The sequence below is a fragment of the Pseudorasbora parva genome, chromosome 22 (assembly GCF_024679245.1).
Source record: "Pseudorasbora parva isolate DD20220531a chromosome 22, ASM2467924v1, whole genome shotgun sequence".
Classification (NCBI taxonomy): Eukaryota; Metazoa; Chordata; class Actinopteri; order Cypriniformes; family Gobionidae; genus Pseudorasbora; species Pseudorasbora parva.
In genome coordinates this window covers 15,932,663-15,955,362 of record NC_090193.1, presented here as the reverse complement: position 1 = coordinate 15,955,362, position 22,700 = coordinate 15,932,663, and the positions used below count along the sequence as shown (strand labels likewise).

Here is a 22,700-nt window from a genome sequence, read left to right as displayed (position 1 = left end):
GTTGCAAAATATTTCTTCCCTTATAATAGTCGCCCCCCCCCCCACACCACCACCACCACCCCTTCCCACTCTCTTCTCAATATACAGAATTAAAGAGAGTAGTCATAGTCCATAGTCAAAGAGAGCAGTATATAGCAACATGTTTTCTTAATTGAGCTGAAACACATGCATTGTAAATTAGATGTCACTTAGATACACGCTATCTGTTGCTTGGCTAATGTGGGCCATTTTGCTTCCTGTTGCAGGTAGAACTTTGCATAAATGTATGGAGCTAAATTACACATTAAGTTTTTCTCCTCAGTTTTTCATGAAACAACTCTGCATTAGTCAAACGTTATATCTATAATTTATGACTTCAGACATTAATCTTCAAGCTCAATGTCAAAGCATTTCCTTAAGTGACCCAAGCTGTGCACAATAGCATCAGCCCTGGCGATTGAGCGGCTGTAATTCTGAAAAGTGGGAGGGGGTTTCACAATCAAATATATTGCTCTGTGAAACCAACATCTGTAGTTTATGGTGTGACGGATGCCAGACCATGTAAGTCGTCCAGCTAGGCAATCCCTCTCCCAGGCCTTCCCCCTCTGCCGCAGTCGTATTTACTGTCTGCTTTGCTCCTGGAGAGGATAAAGCAAGCTTAACCTGTGTCCGATCCTGTTACTTACTCCCACGTGTCTACTTGTGAACCAGAGTCTTTGTCTGGGTTCCCCCTGAGAAGTGTTTTTTAGGCCTGATTAGCATGGCCCATTAACTCATACAGTTATATGTTGTAGCTACATCATAAGCATTTTTGTTCACTGATGGCCATTCAAAATTACAATTCAGGCCCGAAAGGTTTCCATGAGCAAAGATGGTAGATTTCAGGTTACATACTTCCAGAAGGTAGCCTGACAAGCCAGACCCACATCAAGATGTTTGGTCTGGAATCTCACCATTGACAGGGCTCAATCCGAGGGGTGGTTGTCTTTCAAACTCTCTCTGCACGGCGTGCCACAATTGGATAGCGCTACAACCAACCAGAGCAACGACGGTGAAGCAGAGCTAGTTGAAAGATTAAACTTTCGCCAAATCCGGACGGCAAAACTCTGAGCACATCTTCCCTTCTTAAGAATGACTTCAGTGCCGTTCTTTGTTCTTTTCTCTGAGAAAAGCTTAACTCCAAGTCTTCCAGAGTCGCGGTCAAAGCTCGAGAGACCGCCGTTCTCCAGTTTCTGTGTTTACTAGAAGCACGCAAGCTCAACTCGGCAGTCATTATGTTAAGCTCCGCCCACCGACTCTATACACGATGTGATTGGCCCGACCAGAGTTTGGCGTTTACATCTCAGAAATGTATTGAGAGTTGCTAGATGACACTTGCGGCAGATTAGATTTGCCGCCGCGGCCCCACTTTATATTAGGTGGCCTTAAGTACTATGTACTTACATCAAAAAATAAGTACAATGTACTTACTGCGTTCAAATTGTATTGCAAAACACCTTTGCTGATATTGAGGTGGGATACGGGTAGAGTTAGGGACAGGTGTGGTGGTGTGGGTCAGTTTAGGTGTAAGGGAAGTGCCATCTGTGTAATTACAAATGTAACTACAGAAATTAATTACAGACGTAATTACATGCAGGTATTATTAAAATGTAAGTACAATTTAAAAACATGTATATACACAATAAGTGCATTGTATCAAATGATTAATTAAAATGTTAGTACATAGTAGTTAAGGCCACCTAATATAAAGTGGTCGCTGCCGCTAGGGTGCGTCTAGATTTCTAGGCTATCCAGAAGGATCAGTTCCAAGCAACTCGGCATAAATAAGAATGCTAACAAATAGTTCTCCAAGTAATTATAGACCATATAGGCCTCTTCCAATCATTATTTGACACTTGTGTTCTTTCACCCTCAGGTTCCTCTCTAATACGTCCTTTATAGGGCTGACTGGCCCTGTCAGCGTTCAACGCAACCTTTCACTTGTACACACCTCCCAGAGGGTTCACATTTGGAGTCTGCGGCGGGATGCCGTCGGTCAGCCCACGTGGGTGACTGTAGGCAGCTGGGAAGGTGGTAGGTTGGATGTAGAGGAGCAGGGATTATGGCAGGGCTCTTCCCCTCGGCAACGCACAGAGGGCCGGATGGGCAGGGAAGGTCGTAGATGGCGGGCTGGCTTTCCCGTGTCGGGCAGTCGGGTGCGTGTGGTCACGCTGGTGGAGCACCCATTTGTGTTCACTCGTGAGGTAGATGAGGATGGGAACTGTCCCGCTGGGCAATTCTGTCTGGATGCAGGGACAAACAGCTCAGAAACCCTGGACCACTTGTATTCTGAGCGAGCTCAAGGCAACAGCAGCTTCTTGCCACCGGATTACAGCAAGTGTTGCTATGGATACTGTATTGATCTACTGGAGAAGCTGGCAGAAGACATGAACTTCGAGTTTGACCTGTACATAGTGGGGGACGGGAAATATGGGGCAGTCAAGGGTGGGCAGTGGACAGGGTTGGTGGGCGACCTGCTGAGCGGGGTGGCCGATATGGCTGTTACCAGCTTCAGCATCAACTCAGCCCGTAGTAAAATGATTGACTTCACAAGTCCGTTCTTTTCCACAAGTTTGGGAATACTGGTGCGCAGTAAAGACACGGCTGCACCTATTGGAGCATTCATGTGGCCATTGCACTGGTCCATGTGGATGGGCATTTTTGTGGCGCTGCATATTACGGCACTCTTCCTCACCCTCTACGAATGGAAGAGTCCCTTTGGCATGACACCTCATGGACGTAACCGTGTGAAGGTCTTTTCCTATTCTTCAGCCCTCAACCTCTGCTATGCCATCCTCTTTGGCCGAACAGTCTCTAGTAAGACACCCAAGTGTTGGACTGGACGTTTCCTGATGAACCTGTGGGCCATATTTTGTTTGCTGGTTTTGTCCAGTTACACAGCAAACCTAGCTGCAGTCATGGTTGGGGAAAAGACCTTTGAAGAAGTCTCTGGAATACATGATGCAAAGGTGAGTTCTTTTAAAACACTTATGTACATACTAGAGATGCATGATTGTCCAATTCTCAATAGACTACTAAACAAAATAACCAGTGTTGGGCAGTAGCGTCGCTACAAGTAGTGACGCTACTAGCTTAACTACATTTTTCAGTAGCGTGGTGGTAGCGTCGCTGTTTTCTCAATCAAATAGCTTTTCAGTAGCGAAACTCGTTTGTTGATCAAGTAGTGCGGTAGCGTCCACACAAGCTAACGTTACATTTCCCCAAGCATTTCTGAAGAGCAAGCTCATATTGGAAACACAACTCGCGGATATACTACTCAACCACGTTCCTTTCTGCCTCGCGCAGACGCGCACAGATGCGCGCGCGAGCCTTTCAAAGTACTCCTTTGGCATTAAGCGCGTAAAGACGGGATAGGCGTGTGCACATTCGCACTATGTAGTTGATTTTTTTTTTCCAAGCGCTCAATTCGCTCCGCGCGGTGACAAAAGAGAAAGTGCAAAGTTTGAAAATAATTTATTGTGTCTCTTGAATAAACACCTCTTAAAAGTATCGGGTCCAGCCTGGCCACCTCTTGATATGAATGAAATAATGAAACTTGTTTGTGTGGGAGATAGATCACACACGCACACGTTTTTGTGAAATATGGGGACATTCCATAGGCGTAATGTTTTTTATACTGTAAAAACCGTATTTTCTATCTCCTTACACTGCCCCTACCCCTAAACCTACCCATCACAGGAAACATTCTGCATTTTTACTTTCTAAAAAAACCCATCCTGTATGATTTATAAGCATTATGAAAGTGGGGACATGGGTAATGTCCTCATATTTCACCCTCTCCTGTAATACCTGTGTCATACCCATGGCATTATACACATTTGTGTCCTCATATCTCACAAAAACATGCGCACACACACACACACACACACACACACACACACACACACACACACACACACACACACACACACACACACACACACACACACACACACACACACACACGCACACACACAGGCTACATGTTTTTTTGTTTTTTGACATGTTGTTACTGTTTGGATCATGTCTTAATTATTTTGCTACTGTACTTTCTGACTTTTTTTTTTGTACAAGTTGAGTTGTAAATTAACTTTCAGTTTGTCCTGCAAAAGTCTAAATTGAGCATAAATGCACACACACAGATGCATATGCATATCATACACATACAGATGAACATAGACACACACACTCTCAACACCTGGTTTTGTTAATATAATGGATCACATGTTTTTGTTGCCAAATTGATTTCGGACAGTTTTTGAATAACTGAAAAAGTATGCATGTCTATATGCTTGACTTTTATTGATCACTGAGATAGCATTAATATGAATGAAGTTGGTTAAATATAAAATTAAATAAATAAAAGTAGCTTAGATGTAGTAAACTACTTTTGTCAAGTTTGCTGTAGCTTAGCTTGCTACATTTCCCAGGGGGGTAGCTTCAGTGTAGTGAAGCTTAATTTAATGTAGAGTAACTGAGCTTAGCTCACTACATTTTCCAAGTAGCTTGCCCAACACTGAAAATAACATGTATTTTTCTAGAAGTTCTTACAAAATGTTAATTGCTGTAGAGTATTTAAATATATAATAATATATAAGAAACAGAAAAAATTTAGGCAAAATACACAAGAACTGCGACAACATCTCCAAGACACTTGGAGCTCCCTGAAAAACTATGAGCAAGTGTACCAGGACAAAAGCTGTTTAAAATGCAAAGGGTGGTCACACCAAACACTGATTTGATGTAGTTATTAGGAGTTAATTGATAAACAAAATCAACAAACAAAATACTTTTTTTTTTAAAGCATTCTTACTTTACAGCATTTTTCCTCAAGTGTCTAAAACTGTTCACAGTACTGTAGCTTTGCAGGAAGGTTTCTTCTAGCGTCTCGGAGATGTTGTTGCAGTTCTTATGGATTTTGTCTCAGTTTTTTCCTTTTCTTCATGTAATCACAGACGGACTTGATGATGGTGAGATCAGATCTCTGTGTGGATCAAACAGCGGTTGTCAGATTCCTACTGCATACAAAAATCTCACTGGAATGGATTATTACAATTAATGGCAAAATAAATGTTTGAAAATGTAAACTGATACCTACGGACACACCATTGCAAAATATATAAATAAACTGCTTAAAAACATTTTTTTTTGGGGGGGGGGGGGGGGGGTGAAAATACTAACGTGCCTAAGACTTTTGCACAGTACTGTATACAGTATACATAATAAATATGATGTTAACATGCCCCTGAAACTTGAATTTCATCCATAATAAAAAATGCCTTCTGACAACTTGCTTCACTTCGTCATGCAGCACAAAGCACTGTATGACATCAAACAAAGTGCAGAATACAAAGAGATGGACTATAAAGACAGATTGTGAATGAGTGCTTCTAAAATTATAGCAATATTATTATAGCTCACACAAAATGATGGTGTTGTACTGTATGCTTTAGTCTATGTATGCTGGTTTCACCATACCTTTGACAAAATCACCAAAGACTCCATCTTGTATTGTTTCGTGCTTTTTTCCACAACGATTAATAAATACGCATCGCATTTGTCACGCAAAGTCCATGGATTTGTGTGTGTGTGTGACAAATCTTTAGGATGATGAATACGAAAAGACGCATATGAACATTTTGGACTCGGTGTGCAAGGACCTTAAGTCCTACAGTACTGTCTTATTACTTTAAAGTGCCTGGCTTGTCAAGTTGCTGAAAAACAAATGGGTGACCCAATTGACCGATGTTGACATATGTATGTGTAGTCTCAGTTTAAATAAAAAAAGGACTACCAAGATATTTATTGGTTCTTAAACATACTCTATGCTTACATCACGCATAAAACTGTTATATAAATATCAAACTTCCAAGAGCATTCATATAACTCAAACAGTAGAGCATAGCGTTAACAATGCTAATGTCATGGGTGACATTTTCTGGGAATGCATGAACTGATAAAATGGATCATTTGAAAACAATATGTGGATACAAATGTCCACCAAACACATTCATTTAAGGTAAATTATCAAGGAAAATTGCATTCATCATGATGTGACCCCTTGTAGAGCCAGTTAAAACAAATATTCATGTGTTGCACTATAATCTAAGAATGTTTTTCCTTGCCCTTGGCCTCAGCTTCATCACCCATCTCAGGGATTCCGATTCGGCACTGTTCGGGAAAGCAGTGCAGAGGATTACATGAAAAAGAGTTTTCCTGAGATGCACGAGTATATGCGGAAATTTAACGAGCCTACCACACCTGATGGTGTCGCCACTCTCAAGTAAGAGACAAATTCACCCAACAAAAGTCACTCAGCTAGCAGATGGCAGCAAGTGCTCCTGGTGTTGTTATACTGCCAAACACTATTAGCACAAAGTGAAATTTACAACACATGGAGACAAAAAAAAAACATTGTGCATAGTGATCAATAATTCAAACAGCAGTTGCACCCTGTTCATTACAATGCAAATGCTGAATCTCAAAAACAATGTTTTCTATAACAATCCTCCCTAGTGACTCGCTGGTTGACAGTACTACAGGTGTCAATATCTTGACCAAATGAATTACATTTTTGAATAACGCTGTCATTAAAATGAGGTGTTTGCCTGAAGCATTTTTTCTCTCAGCATATTTGAGCCTATGTTCTGAAATTCCCTCTCACTACTCGCTAGGCGAGCGCTTGTTGTTTCCTGCCAGATGTAGTGCCACAGTCTGTCACAGACATACCAAATTCTGAAGTGTGTGTTTTTGTTTGTTTATTTAATTAAATATTTATATTTTGGGCTATATAAAAAAACAGAGGAGAAATATGATAGATAAAAACTATGATTATCTAAAGCCCAAATAACAAGTTAACTATATATCTGGATTTTTTTTTTTTTTACTTCTTTTCTTTTTTCTAGCTTAGTTTGCACTCACAGCAGGGATAAATTTAGAAGGAACAGCAGAAATATTAACATTTTGAGAGTCAGCGCATCTCACTTCCTTCATTAATTCCTTAGTAAAGGTTTGGGTCGGTATGACAGATGAGAGAATTAAGCCTGAAATCATGGCATAGAAGTTGCTTCATTTAATATTTGAATGTATCATTCAAAATGTAATTGGAAGAAAAACTTAAAAGAGACAAACGTCTTCAAAAGAGTCAAAGATCCATGATGTATTTAAATTGGCTGAAAACACTTTAATCCTTTTTTTAATTTTGAGAAGAGGATCAGAGGTATCAGTGACCATATGCATCGCAATGAAGCAGCAAAGCAATTTATTTCTAAAATATTTGATTTTCAAATGTATGCCGCAGTATGTCTGTTATTGCCTTTTGATGCTGTTTATATGCAGTTTTGTTTGTACATTTCAGAAATGTCATATTAAAAAAAAACTACTGGTGCTAAAATAGTTTTAATTTGTCAATAATCATTTTGTTTTGCCTGTTTGGGATTACACTGACAGAAATTTGTGGTAAAACAAATGCTGGATGTTCTTATCATCCAAAAGTGCTACTAAATAGGTTTAACTTCAAATAATTTGCTTCAGGCTGAAATTTTTGATAAATTACATCTTTTTCTTAATCATTAAATTAAGTAAGGGTGGGCCGCTGCCCTTAAGGTGTCACAATCCATTAAAAGTCCTTTTCGGGCTCTATTCAGCTTGCATCTAGTTTAGCGTAGCTGCTGATTTATGGCGGCCGCTGCAGTTTATGAACATTTAGCTCAGACAAATGATGTCTATGTTCCATTTGCACTGGAATCATACTGTGCATGTTTAATGAGAGTGTGTGCTTGCCTGTGTGTGTAGTTTTGTAGCCCCCCTCTTTTTATGTTGTGAAGGACAGATCCGCCTCAACTTGATGCTTTTATCATGGACAAAGCCCTGCTGGACTATGAGGTGTCTATTGATGCAGACTGCAAGCTGCTGACAGTTGGCAAACCCTTTGCTATTGAAGGTAAGCATAATGTACATATTTAGTCTTCATTTACTCACCTTTATGTTGTTCCAAACATTTCTTTCTCAGTGTTTCTTTCGATGCTATTGGCTTACAACTGTATAGAAAGCAATAGTTGCAACATCCTTCAAAGTATTTTTGTTGTTGTTGATTAAAGGCAGATATTAAGCAGGGTTGCCAGGTTGCTAAGTTTTATCTAATTTAAGGCCATAAAAAGTCTTAAATATCTTAAATTGCAAAAGAAAAGTTAATACATTTATTGAAATTTTAAGAGGTCTTAAATTTGAGGACAGAAAAGAGGAAAATAGAAATGCAGCACCTTTTGCAACAATTACAGCTTTACAACTACTCTTTTTTTAGTATGATGATACAAGCTTGGCACACCTATTTTTAGGCAGTTTCTCCCATTCTTCATGGACCTCTCAAGCTCCACCAGGTTGGATGGGTAGCGTTGGTGCACATTATTAGATCTCTCCAGAGATGGCTCTGGCTGGGCCACTCAAGGGCATTCACAGAGTTGTCCCATAGCCACTCCTTTGTTATCTTGGCTGTGTGCTTAGGGTCGTTGTCCTTTTGGAAGATGAACCATCACCTTATTCTGAGGTGCAGAAGAGAACTCTGGAGCAGGTTTTTTCAAGCATGTCTCTGTACACTGCTGCATTCATCTTTCCTTCGGTCCTGACTGGTCTCCCAGTTCCTGCTGCTGAAAAACATCCCCACAGCATGATGCTGCCACCACCATGCTTCACTGTAGGGATGGTATTGTCTAGGTGATGAGCGATGCCTGGCTTCCTCCAGACATGATGCTTGCCATTCAGGCCAAAGAGTTCAATCTTTGTTTCATCAGACCAGAGAATTTAGTTTATCATGGTCTGAAAGTCCTTCAGGTACTACTGGCTAAATTTTAGATGAGTTGTCATGTGGCTTTTAGGAGTGACTTCCGTCTGGCCACTCTACCATACAGGCTTGATTGGTGGAGTGCTGCAGAGATGGTTGTTCTTCTGGAAGGTTCTCCTCTCTCCACAGAGAAATGGTGGAGCTCTGTCAGAGTGACCATCAGGTTCTTGGTCACCTCCCTGACTAAGGCCCTTTTACACGATCACTCAGTTTTACTATGGGGACAGCTCTAGGCAGAGTCCTTGTAGTTCCAAACTTCTTCCATTTACGAATAATGGAGGCCACTGTGCTCATTGGAACCTTCAATGCTGCAGAATGTTTCTGTACCCTTCCCCAGATCTGTGCCTTGATACAATCCTGTCTGGGAGGTCTACAGACAATTCCTTGGACTCCATGGTTTGGTTTGTGCTCTGACATGCCCTGATAACTGTGGGATCTTATATAGACAGGTGTGTGCCTCTCCAAATCATGTCCAATCAACTGAATTTACCACAGGTGGACTCCAATCAAATTGTAGAAACATCTCAAGGATGATCAGCGGAAACAAGATGCACCTGAGCTCAATTTTGAGTGTAATTTTTTCATTTTTTAAAACATTTGCAAAGATTTCAAACAAACTTCTTTCACATTGTCATTATGGGGTGTTTTTTTTGTAGAATTTTGAAGAATAATAAATAATGAATTTAATCCATTTTGGAATAAGGCTGTAAAACAGAAAAATGTGAAAAAAGTGAAGCGCTGTGAATACTTTCCGGATGCACTGTACATTGAGGTCAAAATTATTGTTTTTCTTTTAAGCCAAAATTAATTAGAATATTAAGTAACAGTGCACGTTTTAAAGGAAATATATGACGCTGTTGCACATTGTACAGTGCAGTTCAGACCAATGTTTTCAGCTAACCCGTCCGCAACTCGGACCGCAAAAAAATATTGTAACATTACCCGACCCGCTTCATGGCCCGCATTTTTTAAAAGTAGTAAATGGTCCCTGGCGTAATATCCATTAATCCAGCCTGTTGAGGAAAAATGTTTCAGGCCCTGACGTACGGCAACGAGAGCAGGCAGTTCTTGAGGCGGCCCATCATTTTCCATTTCAACTCAAGATGCATATTATTGATAAACGCATGTTTATATTTCGAACCTGCTTGGAGAATTCATCAGCAGGTCAACTGAGAGAGAGCCCACTTTTGGAAAAGTGTGAAAGCCCTATAGGAGCACAAAGTCGCAAACTGTTCTTTTTCTGAATGCTGTATGATATAGCCTAGTGTTGTGTAATAAAGGCTTGATTTATTCATTTATTTCGCTTAGTTTTCTTAACAGTTAATGTGCTGCATGTTTTTAGTGCTGCATGTTTTCTATGTTCCAGTCTAATCGAAGTGTGTGTCCCACCCCCGCCTTTCCCAACATAAAATCCCGCCTTGGAATGTATACGGCAAAATTAGTTTTATGCACGGTTTTTCCACGTGCATATGATACGCACTATATGGCGTATTATACACATTAACCACACCACACCCCGCCCCTCCCCCCACCCAAGAGCATGCAATAGACACGCCATAAAGTGCGTATCATATGCACGCGAAAAACTGCATAGCATAAGCACGGCAAAACTCATTTTGGCGTATACATTCCATGAGGTTGCACACTCTATTGATACGCATTACTATGTGATCGTGTTGGACATTACTGATCTAGGCTATATGCGTTTAATAAAGGATAGCCTATTAAAATGGTACAATAACATTTTCTTCAGTTCAACGTGTTGGGAAATCGGGAATTTTGTCCTGCGTCATCTTTATTTCAAACGACAGGACCGACTGCGACCCGAATATCATTAAAAATATTTTTGGATGACTCGAAAACCGCAGGTAAAAGCAGGCACCCGCTCATTTTGGATCAACCCGCGCATCACTGCTGCAAACCTGTGGTCATTCTAATATTACTTATATTCAGGGGTTACCAGGGTAACCATTGTATTTCTGCTGTTCCATAAGATTCGAAAGTTGATATATTGGTACCAAGCGAGCCACATAAGCGTTTTGATCACCCCCAGGTGGCTGGAAGCAGCATAGGTCATAAACCCTATCTTCTCCATGTAATGTAATGTAATAGGACATAGACAAACTAAACAATCAAATTATACTTCAAATATATTTTTTCCAAAGATGGTTTCTGTCATTTTAGGCATTTTTTTTTATCACGCTGATGTTAGTTCAAGTGTTCAATTGGCACTAGTGCACAAGGTCCCACTTTATATTAGGTGGCCTTAACTACTATGTACTTACATCAAAAAATAAGTACAATGTACTTATTGTGTTCATATTGTATTGCAAATCACTTTTGCTGATATTGAGGTGGATACGGGTAGAGTTAGGGACAGGTGTGGTGGTGTGGGTCAGTTTAAGGGTAGGGTTAGGTGTAAGGGAAGTGCCAACTGTGTAATTACAGATGTAACTACAGAAATTAATTACAGACATAATTACATGCAGGTATTATTAAAATGTAAGTACAATGTAAATCATGAATGCACTCAATAAGTGCATTGTATCAAATTATTAATTACAATGTCAGTACATACTAGTTAAGGCCACCTAATATAAAGTGGGTCCGTGCACAATGCCTAAAGTAGTCACTGAGGACACAATGGATACAAACTTTAATTTCTAAATTTCTACATTCAATTTCAACTGTTTATTTTACAAAAAGTTCAGAGGTGTGTGATTGATTAGGCAGGACCTTACCTTTCTTTAATGGAAGACAGTGAAGGTTCATCGTCCATCTTTTTTTGTCACATGTCTGCGCTGTTCGCTTATTGTTGCTAATGCCTTATTGACTGCTGTCTGTAAGTCGACAGATTTCTATAGGCATTGTAATCACGTTTTAATGATGACACGTAATTATTGTTTATTAGTGAGCTTGACTGAATACAGGTAAACAACTCGCTTACAAATCACAGTTAGTCATCTAATTATTAGCCTAACTGTCTGTTTCACACAAAATGCCATTTATTCATGATAAACACAATATCTGAAAATATTGGTCAAAGGAGTATAAAATCAAGCACCTAGGCATGCAGACTGCTTTAACGTGAAAGAACTGGTCACTCTCATGAGCTCAGTGAATTAAAGCGTGGTACTGTAATAAGTTGACACCTCTGCAATAAGTCCATTTGTGAAATTTCCTCACTACTAAATATTCCACGGCCGATTAGCTCAAGAACAGTGCGTAGAGAGCTTCTTGGAATGAGTTTCCATGGCTGAGTAGCTGCATCCAAGCCTTACATCAGCAAGTGCAAAGCAAAGCATCGGCTGCAGTGGTGTAAAGCCACTGTATTCTATTCTAGACATGTTCTCTGGAGTGACGAATCACTCTTGTCTTTCTGGCAATCCGACAGCGAGACTGGGTTTAGCGGTTAACAGGAGAACTGTACTTGCCTGACTGCATTGTGCCAAGTGTAATTGGTGGAGGGGGTAATATGGTGTGGGGTTGTTTTTTCAGGGGTTGGGCTTGGCCTCTTTGTTCCAGTGAAAATAACACTTAATGCTTCAGCATACCAAGACATTTTGGACAAAGTCCTGACCTCAACCCGATCGAACGCCTTTGGGATGAGAGCAGAGACTGCGAGCCAGACCTTTTCATCCAACCTCAGTGCCTGACCTTATAAATGCGCTTCTAGAAGAATGATCAAAAATGCATGTTGATGCGTTTCTTTCTTACATAAACGCATCAATTTGCTTCAGAAGCCCCCAGAGCCTTGTGGAGCAAGTAATTTGACAGACAGATGCATTTTTATGGATTTCAGAGCATTTTTATTAGCGAAGATTGATTCTTTCACAAAGAAAAACTGTTACAAACTGCTTTAATCCTTTATCTATTGCTGAAGATTTGTTTTTACCATACATGTTGAAATGAATGCTGAAAGGGTTAGTTTACCCCAAAATAAAAATTAGCATATGATTTACTCACCCTTAAGTCATCATAGGTGTATATGACATTCTTCTTTCAGATAAATACAATCTAAATAAATAAAAAGTCCTGGCTAACGTTTAACCAAGGAGTAGTTGTAGCTATTTTTGGAGTCCATAAAAAATGCAGCTGTCCGTCAAATAACATGCTCCACACGGCTCTGATGGGTTAATAGAGGCCTTCTGATTCGAACTGATGCGTTTGTGTATGAAACATATCCATATTTAAAACTTTATAAAGTAAACCCTTGAAGTCTTCCATTGTAACCATGGTGGTTAAGTGTTTTACAGCCACGAGATGGTGCCAGGCAGTCAACAACGACAGCGTTAAGCATATAAGTAGTACCGATCAAGATAACTCGTAGTACCCGGATGAGCGGTGTGTTATTCATTTTGATGGTTGTTATCTGGGAATAAAATACCGCTGGAATCTACAACCAATCCGATTGGTCTGATTGGCCAATCAGAATCAAGTATTTGATTCAAAAACTTGACCTCTTTTAATACTCTTTACCTCTCTTAGATAAGTAATACCAAGAAAATAAATTAAAAATATATTTATATGTAAAAGCCGCGGTATAGTCTGCGGTAAAAAAAAGTTCCTCTAAACAAAGTTCCTGGTACAAATATTTCTGGGTAATTTCGTAGGAAATGGGGCTTATTATATATTTGATCAATATTTATTACACGGCTCTGTGAAATATTTGATTCTGATTGGTCAATCGCGCATTCCAGCGGTATGTTATTTCCAGATAACAACCGCTCATACGGGTACTGCGAGTTATCTTGACCGGTACTACTTCTATGCTTAACGCAGGCGCCATCTTGTGGCTTAAACCGCCGTGGATTACAATGGAAGACTTCAAGGCGGGTTTCCTTTATAACGTTTTTAATATAGATATTTTTCTTACACAAACGCATCGATTCGAATCAGAAGGCTCTATTAACCCATCGGACCCGTGTGGAGCACGTTATTTGACGGACAGCAGCATTTTTTATGGACTTCAAAAACAACCACAACTACTGCTTGGATTAACGTTAGCCTGGACTTTTTAAACAACTCCGATTGTATTTGTCTGAAAGAAGAATGTCATATACACCTATGATAACTTGAGGGTGAGTAAATCATAGGCTTGGTTTCATTTTTGGGTGAACTAACCCTTTCAGCATTCATTTTCAACATTTTGCAAGGGCATGTGGCAAATTTTCAACAATAGATAAAGGCTTAAAGCGGGTTGGAACTGTTTTTCTTCGTGGAAGCTTTGCGTAAGAGCTAATAAAATATTTAATCTCAAGACAATATTTTGTGTCTAATAATTATTTATTTGAGACTAGTAGCCGTGTAATAAGCGGGATAATGTACACCCAGCCGGTTGTTATCGTAGAATTAACCCCTTCATGGGTTTATTCTGCAATAAAAAAACGGCTGGGTGTACATTATCCCTAACGCATAAAAGCCAAAACATCTATTAGATGATTGTTAGATTTTTCAGTAGACTGTCATGGTTAGGGGTTTAAGGATGAGGCAAGGATTTGGACCATGCTCCACACACGAAACAACTCATGTGGACAGAAGAGTGCATGGTGTGAACGAACTCTGAACCGCACAATCAGCATGCCAAGACAAGACAATATGAGTATCAGAGCTTGCACACTAAACCAAGAATAAACAGAACGAAGTTAACCCTGACATAGAAAATGTCTATGTTATGTTATTCACTGACCAAAATGGCTGTCATTATAAATCTGGACTGCCATCAGGGGGTAGATATTGTGCTTGGGGGGAATCAAGAGAAGAAAAGAGAGACAAATTGAGTAGAAGTATTCAAACTTTACATTTGCATATTTTAACAAATCCACAACTGCCATGGGAAGAAAAAGTAAGAAGTCAACTTGGCACAGATCTCTCCTGCTGTCATGCATTTTGGTGGAAATGCCAATTTAAATGCAAACCTGGGCTGTTTTCCTTAGCTGCCTACAGGAAGCACAGATCTTTCCAGAAGGCGGCACTGAAAGGTGTGCTGGAGGAAAGAGAGAATGTTCGGTAAAATAATTGTGGTCCAGATTATATATTTTTCATTTCCAAGGCCTAACCCTCAGGTGGGTGTCTGGGCTAATTGAGCTCATGCCCCGCTCAAGTTGTGTTAATTAGCATAGGCCTGTTGTCTCAGGTCTCGTGTCTGTTCATTCTCCCTCAACACGTTTAATACGTGCCGGACAATGTTATGCATGTTTTTTATGGATTAATAAGCATGGTCTCATGCATCAGCCGTAATTTAACAGGTCTTGTCCTTCAGTTCTACCCATAAATTGTGCAACATTATTTGTCACAGTCATGAAATTGAATTTATATATATATATATATATATATATATATATATATATATATATATATATATATATATATATATATATATATATATATATATATATATATATATATATATATATATATATATATATATATATATATATATATATATATATATATATATATATATACCTAAAGGCTTATTAGGAACATCCCAAAAGATCCACCACATTCCAAAGATGCTATATTGGGTTAAGATCTTTGTGGCGAGGTGAACGAGCGAGAGTCATGGGAGGAGTGTCACCTGCGAGCCACACCGGTCTCGAGTCCTCTCCAGAGGGAGCTTGGAGGCATTTAAGGACGAGCGACACCAGTCAAGGATGAGAGAGGACCAGGCCTAGACTTTACGTTGAGTTTTTTTTTTTTATGTTTTGTTATGTGTGTGCGGGCAGTCGTCTGTGAGGTTTACATTTATTTTGTTTGTTTAATAAAAGTTGTTGAATGTTCACTGGTTCCCGCCTCCTTCCTTCTCATTTCTACACACTGTATTACAATCTGGTGACTGTGGGGGCCATTTTAGTACAGTGAACTCATTGTCATGTTCAAAAAACCAATTTGAAATGATTCAAGCTTTGTGACATGGTGAATTATCCTGCTGGAAGTAGCCATCAGAGGATGGGTACATGGTGGTCATAATGGGATGGACATGGTCAGAAACAATGCTCAGGTAGGCCGTGGAATTTAAACGATGCCCAATTGGCATGAAAACATCCCCCACACCATTACACCACCACCACCAGCCTGCACAGTGGTAACAAGGCATGATGGATCCATGTTTTCCTTTTATTAAACGCCAAATTCTGAATCTACCAACTGAATGTCTCAACAGAAATCGAGACTCATCAGACCAGGAAACATAACAGTCTTCGACTTTCCAATTTTGGTGAGCTTGTGCAAATTGTAGCCTCTTTTTCCTATTTGTAGTGGATATGAGTTGTACCCAGTGGGGTCTTCTGCTGTTGTAGCTCGTCCGCCTCAAGGTTGTGCGTGTTGTGGCTTCACAGATGCGTTGCTGCATACCTCGGTTGTAACAAGTGGTTATTTCAGTCAAAGTTGCTCTTCTATCAGTTTGAATCAGTCGGCCCATTCTCCTCTGACCTCTAGCATCAACAAGGCATTTTTCACTCACAGGACTGCCGCATACTGGATGTTTTTCCCTTTTCACACCATTTTTTGTAAACCCTAGAAATGGTTGTGCGTGAAAATCCCAGTAACTGAGCAGATTGTGAAATACCCGTCTGGCACCAACAACCATGCCATGCTCAAAATTGCTAAATCACCTTTCTTTCCCATTCTGACATTCAGTTTGGAGTTCAGGAGATTGTCTTGACCAGGACCACACACCTAAATTATAGTTTATACAACTAATTTAGACCTAATAAATTAATTTTATTTGGATATTTAGTTGAAAAACTTACATCGAAATTTTAGTGTCCCCAACTGAGCAAGCCAAGCCAAAGGCGACAGTGGCAAGGAACCAAAACTCCACCAGGGCATGATGGAGAAAAATAAACCTTGGGAGAAGCCAGGCTCAGTCGGGGTGCCAGTTCTCCTCTGGCCTATTATCAAACAGTGTATTATTATTATTCTGGACACCTTACAGGTCATAAATCATATTAGATCGGAATATTCAAAATTTCTGGGTATCATGCAAGAGACGAGTTTATAGAGGATGACGCGTCAATTACACAAGAATATGAATATTTGAAGGATCAGAGTTATTGCGCTGGAGACGGGTTTATTGAGGATGATGTGCCGGTGAGGCAAATTCAGAAGAGACACCAATTGACACGGTCTCAGCAGACACTCCAGGATGAGCTGGTCATGTCCAGACACAAGTCCACCACCCGATCCGGACACGGCCTGGATCCGGCCGACTGCAGTAAACCTAGGGATAAACAGAGAGACTAACCAAATCAAATCAAAAAAAATTTATAGAGCACTTTTTAAAAACAAATAGTGCTTATCAAAGTGCTGTACACACATATAGACTAGAATACAAAGAAAACAAAACAATCAATAATAGGTAGCCTAGAAATCTAGACGCACCCTAGCGGCAGCAAATTTAATTTGCCCGCAAGTGTCATCTAGGAACTCTCAATACCCTTCTGAGCTGTATTCCTCACAATCTGGACGGGCCAATCACGTCGTGTATAGAGTCGGCGGGCAGGGCCATAATGACGACGGCCGAGTTGCGTTTGCGTGCTTCTAGTAAACACAGAAACTGGGGAACGGCGGCGGTCTTTCGAATCAGCTTTGACCGCGACTCTGGAAGACTTGGAGTTAAGCTTTTCTCTAAAAAAAGAACAAGGAACGGCACTGAAGTCATTCTTAAAAAGGGAAGATGTGTTCGGAGTTTAGCCGACCGGATACGTTGAATGTTTAATCTATCAACAAGCTCTGTTTCACCTTCGTTGCTCTGGTTGGTGTAGCGCTATCCTATCGCGTGCAGAGGGAGTTTGAAAGACAACCGTTTATCCCACCCCTCGGATTGAGCCCTGTCTATGGTGAGTTTCCAGACCAGACATCTTGATGTGGGTCTGGCTTGTCAGGCTAAATAATAGGGGAAAAGAGCCAAAACAGAAAAAAACACAAGTAAACAATTAGAAAGCAGTACTCAAATAGTGTCAAAATCCAAACCATAAAAATAAGTTTTTAGACTAGATTTAAAAATGGCAAGTGTATGAGCCTGCCTAATATAAAGAGGGAAACTATTCCAGGATTGACTGCTTGCATATATGCATATATATATATATATGAAAATTTTCCCCTTGTTTCACAGACAAGGCTTTAGCTAGTCTCAGACTAGCAAATTGCATGTTTCAGCAACTTACACTGTCAAAACATAAAATATGTCAGTGCCATTGTTTTGACTCAAGATGTGCACCACCAGTAAGCATGTTTAGCAAAACTACATCAATGCTCTATTTGAGCTAAGGCCTAACCCTGGCTTAGTCTAAGCTCTGTCTGTGAAACTTGGCCTATATCTTAAAAATATTTTTTAATCAGTATTTTTGTCTTGTTTTCTATAGTAAAAAATATATAAAAATATAAAAATACTAAAAACATACATTTGTTTCATAGTCACATACTTAAATAATAGTTTAATAAATGAAATATATTAAAATGAGTATACTTAGTTTTGAGGTTCCCTTTCAGTCGGGCACATTAGACGTTGCGGCGAGGTCAAAAACGTATTGGGATCTCACCAGAGAGCCCAATACGTTGGTGATGTCGATGTAGTCTCAGCCTCAGAATTCACGCACATGGACTGTTGGTTGAACATCTGATGCATATGGGACACTTTTCTGGAAACACTTCAGGAGTTTCTAAGTCGTCATCTGATTGGTTGAATTCTACAGGCTGTCCGGGAAACGCGCATGTGTTGTGTTTTTTAACGGTCCGCCTGGAAACAAATGCCGTGACACCAAACTTTCTCTTGGAAGAAGAACGCTGTTGTGTTTAACTGTGACAATGAGCAGTTATACCAGGATCAGCTAAATGCTGCATTTTCAAAAAATAAGTGCGGTTTAATCCATTGTTGCAGTAAATTTACACAACGCTCTTGAATTAATAATTTATTCATGCACATTTGTCTGTAATTGCAGGGACAATTACAATAATGAATTGCAGGGACTTTACATTTTCACATTCCTAAACATGATGCGGAAGCAAAACTAAAAGTGATTGGTTGCGTTACATGTCAGTCAAACGTCCTCTTGGGTGGTCCTCGACCAATGAAATCTGTGATAAAGTCCAGACCTGACTTCTGCTGTCAGTGTGAAGGTCTAGCGATGCGAGACTAACGTTGACGTAACGTTCCTTCAGGGAACGAGGGTTACATACATAACCGAGACATTCCCTTTCAGTTGGTCACGTTCAAACTTACATTGCCGTCACCGATGTATTGGGATCTCGTTAGAGAATGAGGGTTACATACATTACATGACTGTATTATAGTTTAAATTTATATTAAATACAGTTAGCTAAACCTTAGAGTGCTTTTGACCCACTTAAGTATAACTTATATAATATAATTTCATAAACTTTAAATGTAAAAAAAATAAGATTGTGTCCTATGTGCTTATGCTGCTTATTAGGTAATGCTTCATTGCACATGACACAGTGCTTTTTCATCACCTGGTTTGTTAATGGGTGGTTAAAAACTGAAATGCAGCTACAGTAGTGCAACTATATAGTCAATTCACCCCTGTGTGTTTGTGTGTGTACATCTTGCAGCTTGGCAGTGATAAATTGCGTAGCTGTCAGCATTTGAATATCTGTGATCTGTCAGCCACTTAGGGGCCAGTGGGGGCTGGTGAGTGACATATTTACTGCAGAGAGCTTGAGGGAAAACAGCCCACCGACTGGTCCCAGTATGTTTGCTCCTTTTGTTTATATTTCCCCTATATTTTGTCCTATCTAATTTCTCAATTTCCAGGCCTGACCCTCCCGCTCTGGGCTAAAATAGTAATTGAGGTTCAGTGTAATCAAACCCTTCTGGGCTGTGCAGGACTCCTGACTGTGCTAATTACCATATGCCCCTCATCCAATTTCTTATGTCAATTCATCTCCCATGTGTGTGCTGATTGAATGAGATTCATGCATGTCTTCCACTAGGAACCCAGGTCTGTCGATGATATATGAATGATAAGACTCTTAAGCCCCGACCACATAATAACTCACCTGTGAGACGGCCCAGGATGACACACCCCTCACCCCTCATGATGTCTACATCATACATGTCCACACTTCTGATGTCACGTGTCTGAATTCTGACACAGCTTAAAAGAATAATACAAATTATAATTGTTTACTTACCCTTACAGTATGTCAATACAAACCTTTCTGCTGTGATTTTTACTTAGTTTCCAAAATGTCATTTTGTTTGTGGTCTAATTTGCATGTTTTATAGCTAATTCAAAGAATTAATAAAATTCAGAGAAAAGTAAAATAATACCATACATATATTAAGAGGCTTTAAGTGAATATCTGCGGCTTAGTGTAGCATGTTGCAGTATTCTTTAAGACCACTTAATCCGAGACCAAACTAAGACCATGACCAATGAGACTGACCAATACTGACCCGCACTCCTTAAATTCATAAGATCCACATTATTACCTGAGAAATGGCTTCTTTTTAAATCAATGAATATAATTAGTAATCAAATGAAAACATTAACAGAAAAATTGATATTTGCATTACAGAGGTGGTACAGAAGATGCATCTGCATTGGTATGTTACAAATTAATACTGTAAATAATGTTGAGAATAATGTCATGCTCAAATTTATGAAAACATAAATGTGTGATATTTGTTGTGATGTTGCAAAATTATATTACGTTATAATATAAAAATCCAAGTACTTTTTTGCAACAATATATTGAATTTGTGAGCGTTGTATTGATTTTGGTGACATTTTTGACACAATCCCTCATTTATTTAGTTATCAAATTTAGACATTAATGCTCACAAGTTCAAGATATTGTTGCAAAAACAGTACTTGTATGAGATTTGGATTTTATATATGTGTTATAATTAAGCAATATCACAACAAATATCGCACATTTCATAAATTTGAGCATGATATTCTCAACATTATTTACAGTATTCATTTGTAATTTACCATTGCAGATGCATCTTCTGTACCACCTCTGTAATGCAAATATGAATTTTTCTGTTAATGACTTCATTTGATTACTAATTATATTTATTGATTTAAAAAGAAGCCGTGGTTATGTGGATCTTATGAATTTAAGGACTGCTGGTCTGGTCTTGACTCAGTCTCGTCCTGTCTTGGTCTTGTCTGGCTCTCAAATCTCATAGTCTTATTTATTTATGAACATCATTAATGTGATTGGATGTAAAACTTACTGCTTCAGATGAAATCAATAACTTATACATCCAATCACATTAATGATGTTAATAAATAAATAAGACTATGCTGTTGTGGTCTTGACAAGTCTTGAAACAAACTCCAGCGTCCTCCAAGCCTGAGACCGAGACAAGGCCAAGACCTTCAAAAACGACGTCTCAACCTGCACAACACTAGTGTGTTGTGCTTAATGTGCTAATTCCTCTAAGATTACCTTATGAAAAAGAAGTATATTTAATTGTGATATTAGTATGCATCTTTTAAAAAAAAGGGAAAAAAAAGTATATTTTCAGTCTACATTTTATGTAGGCTACTTTTTAGAAATATTCTTAAAAATGCACTTAAGTATACTTGACTTACTGACAGAAAGGTATAGTTGGCCTATATTTGTACTCATTTGTACTTAGCATTCTAAGTATACTTAGCTTGTAGTTGTGTAGCCTATTATGCCTAAATGCTTTTTGCACATTTAGATTCAGATACTGTCTTATAGGGACGGACTGGGGCTAAAAAACAGCCCTGGACTTTCTCCCAAATAGGCCCACCATCCGGCCATTCGCCCCTAGCCGTGCACAACAGACACTGTACTATGGTGTACTATGTACTACACTGTAGCCTACTTGGCCCTCTTTTCTTTAACTTTTTTCCCATCCACCTTTCTCCTTATGTTTTCTGCTAGCCATTCTGCTGCGATTTAATTCCGGAAATCCGGGGACCAATCACAAACTGCTTGGCCGACTCGTCTTCCTCAGTTTATTTTTTTTTTTTTATTTTTTTTTTTTTTTTGCAGGTAGCAGTATATTAGTGATCGTATTGGTGCTGTTCATATTGTGTTATTAGTAGGGCTGTCAATCGATTAAAATATTTATATTTTAAATATTCATTTAATCACACATTTTTATCAGTTCTTATGTACCTTAAATTAATATGTTTCAAGTTTTTAATACTCTAATCAACATGGGTATGGACAAATATGCATACTTTATGCAAATGTACTTTTATTATTAGTGAAACCATACTCAGAGCATGAAGAATATATGTTGCAAAGGTCATAAATGTTTTCAAATAACTTGTTCATGTCTCTTAAGCCTAAGCTTAAAAATTCAGAATAATTCTCTTAGCCTGACGTGGTCATACTCAATTCTACCTACCTCAATTCTAGTCAGAATATGAGTCTGAAACTGCTCCATTGGGCTGTGATTATTGGGCGTGTTTCAACCGAACCAGGAAAGACCTCAATTGGATAGACCTACAACCAATCAGAGCAATGAAGCGACGCATTGTCAAGTGTCAACAGAGCTCAACAGAGTCCTGTTTCTATGTCCGCGGTTTGAAGCGACTATTATGTGATATATAGACCCATGAGTGCGAATTTTAACAGGCAACCTTGCCAAAATAACACACATTTTACCCCCCAAACACCATCGTTTAGGGCTAGTAGGTAGCGGATATTGTTGTAAAAACTTGGCAACCCTGTCTGCATGCGCGCTGGAATAAACAATCTTAGCCGGTGTTGTAAAAAAATAAAAGAATTTAATGATACACAGAGTACTTACCCAACATGATCATCATTATTGAGAGATTTTGAAAGTGAATGCATATACAAACAAGCTCTCCATTTAGGATTGGAA

At 39.2% G+C, this 22,700-nt stretch overlaps 1 protein-coding gene across 1 annotated transcript in view; it reads left to right on the top strand.

The window, feature by feature from the left end:
• The window catches only part of grin3bb (glutamate receptor, ionotropic, N-methyl-D-aspartate 3Bb), a 138,975-nt gene that overhangs the window by 103,358 nt on the left and 12,917 nt on the right, over positions 1 to 22,700 (top strand). The window contains exons 3-5 of the mRNA XM_067431246.1: positions 1,895 to 2,987; positions 6,156 to 6,301; positions 7,845 to 7,960. Coding sequence (XP_067287347.1) covers positions 1,895 to 2,987; positions 6,156 to 6,301; positions 7,845 to 7,960 — 1,355 coding nt within the window. The remainder of the gene's footprint in view (positions 1 to 1,894; positions 2,988 to 6,155; positions 6,302 to 7,844; positions 7,961 to 22,700) is intronic.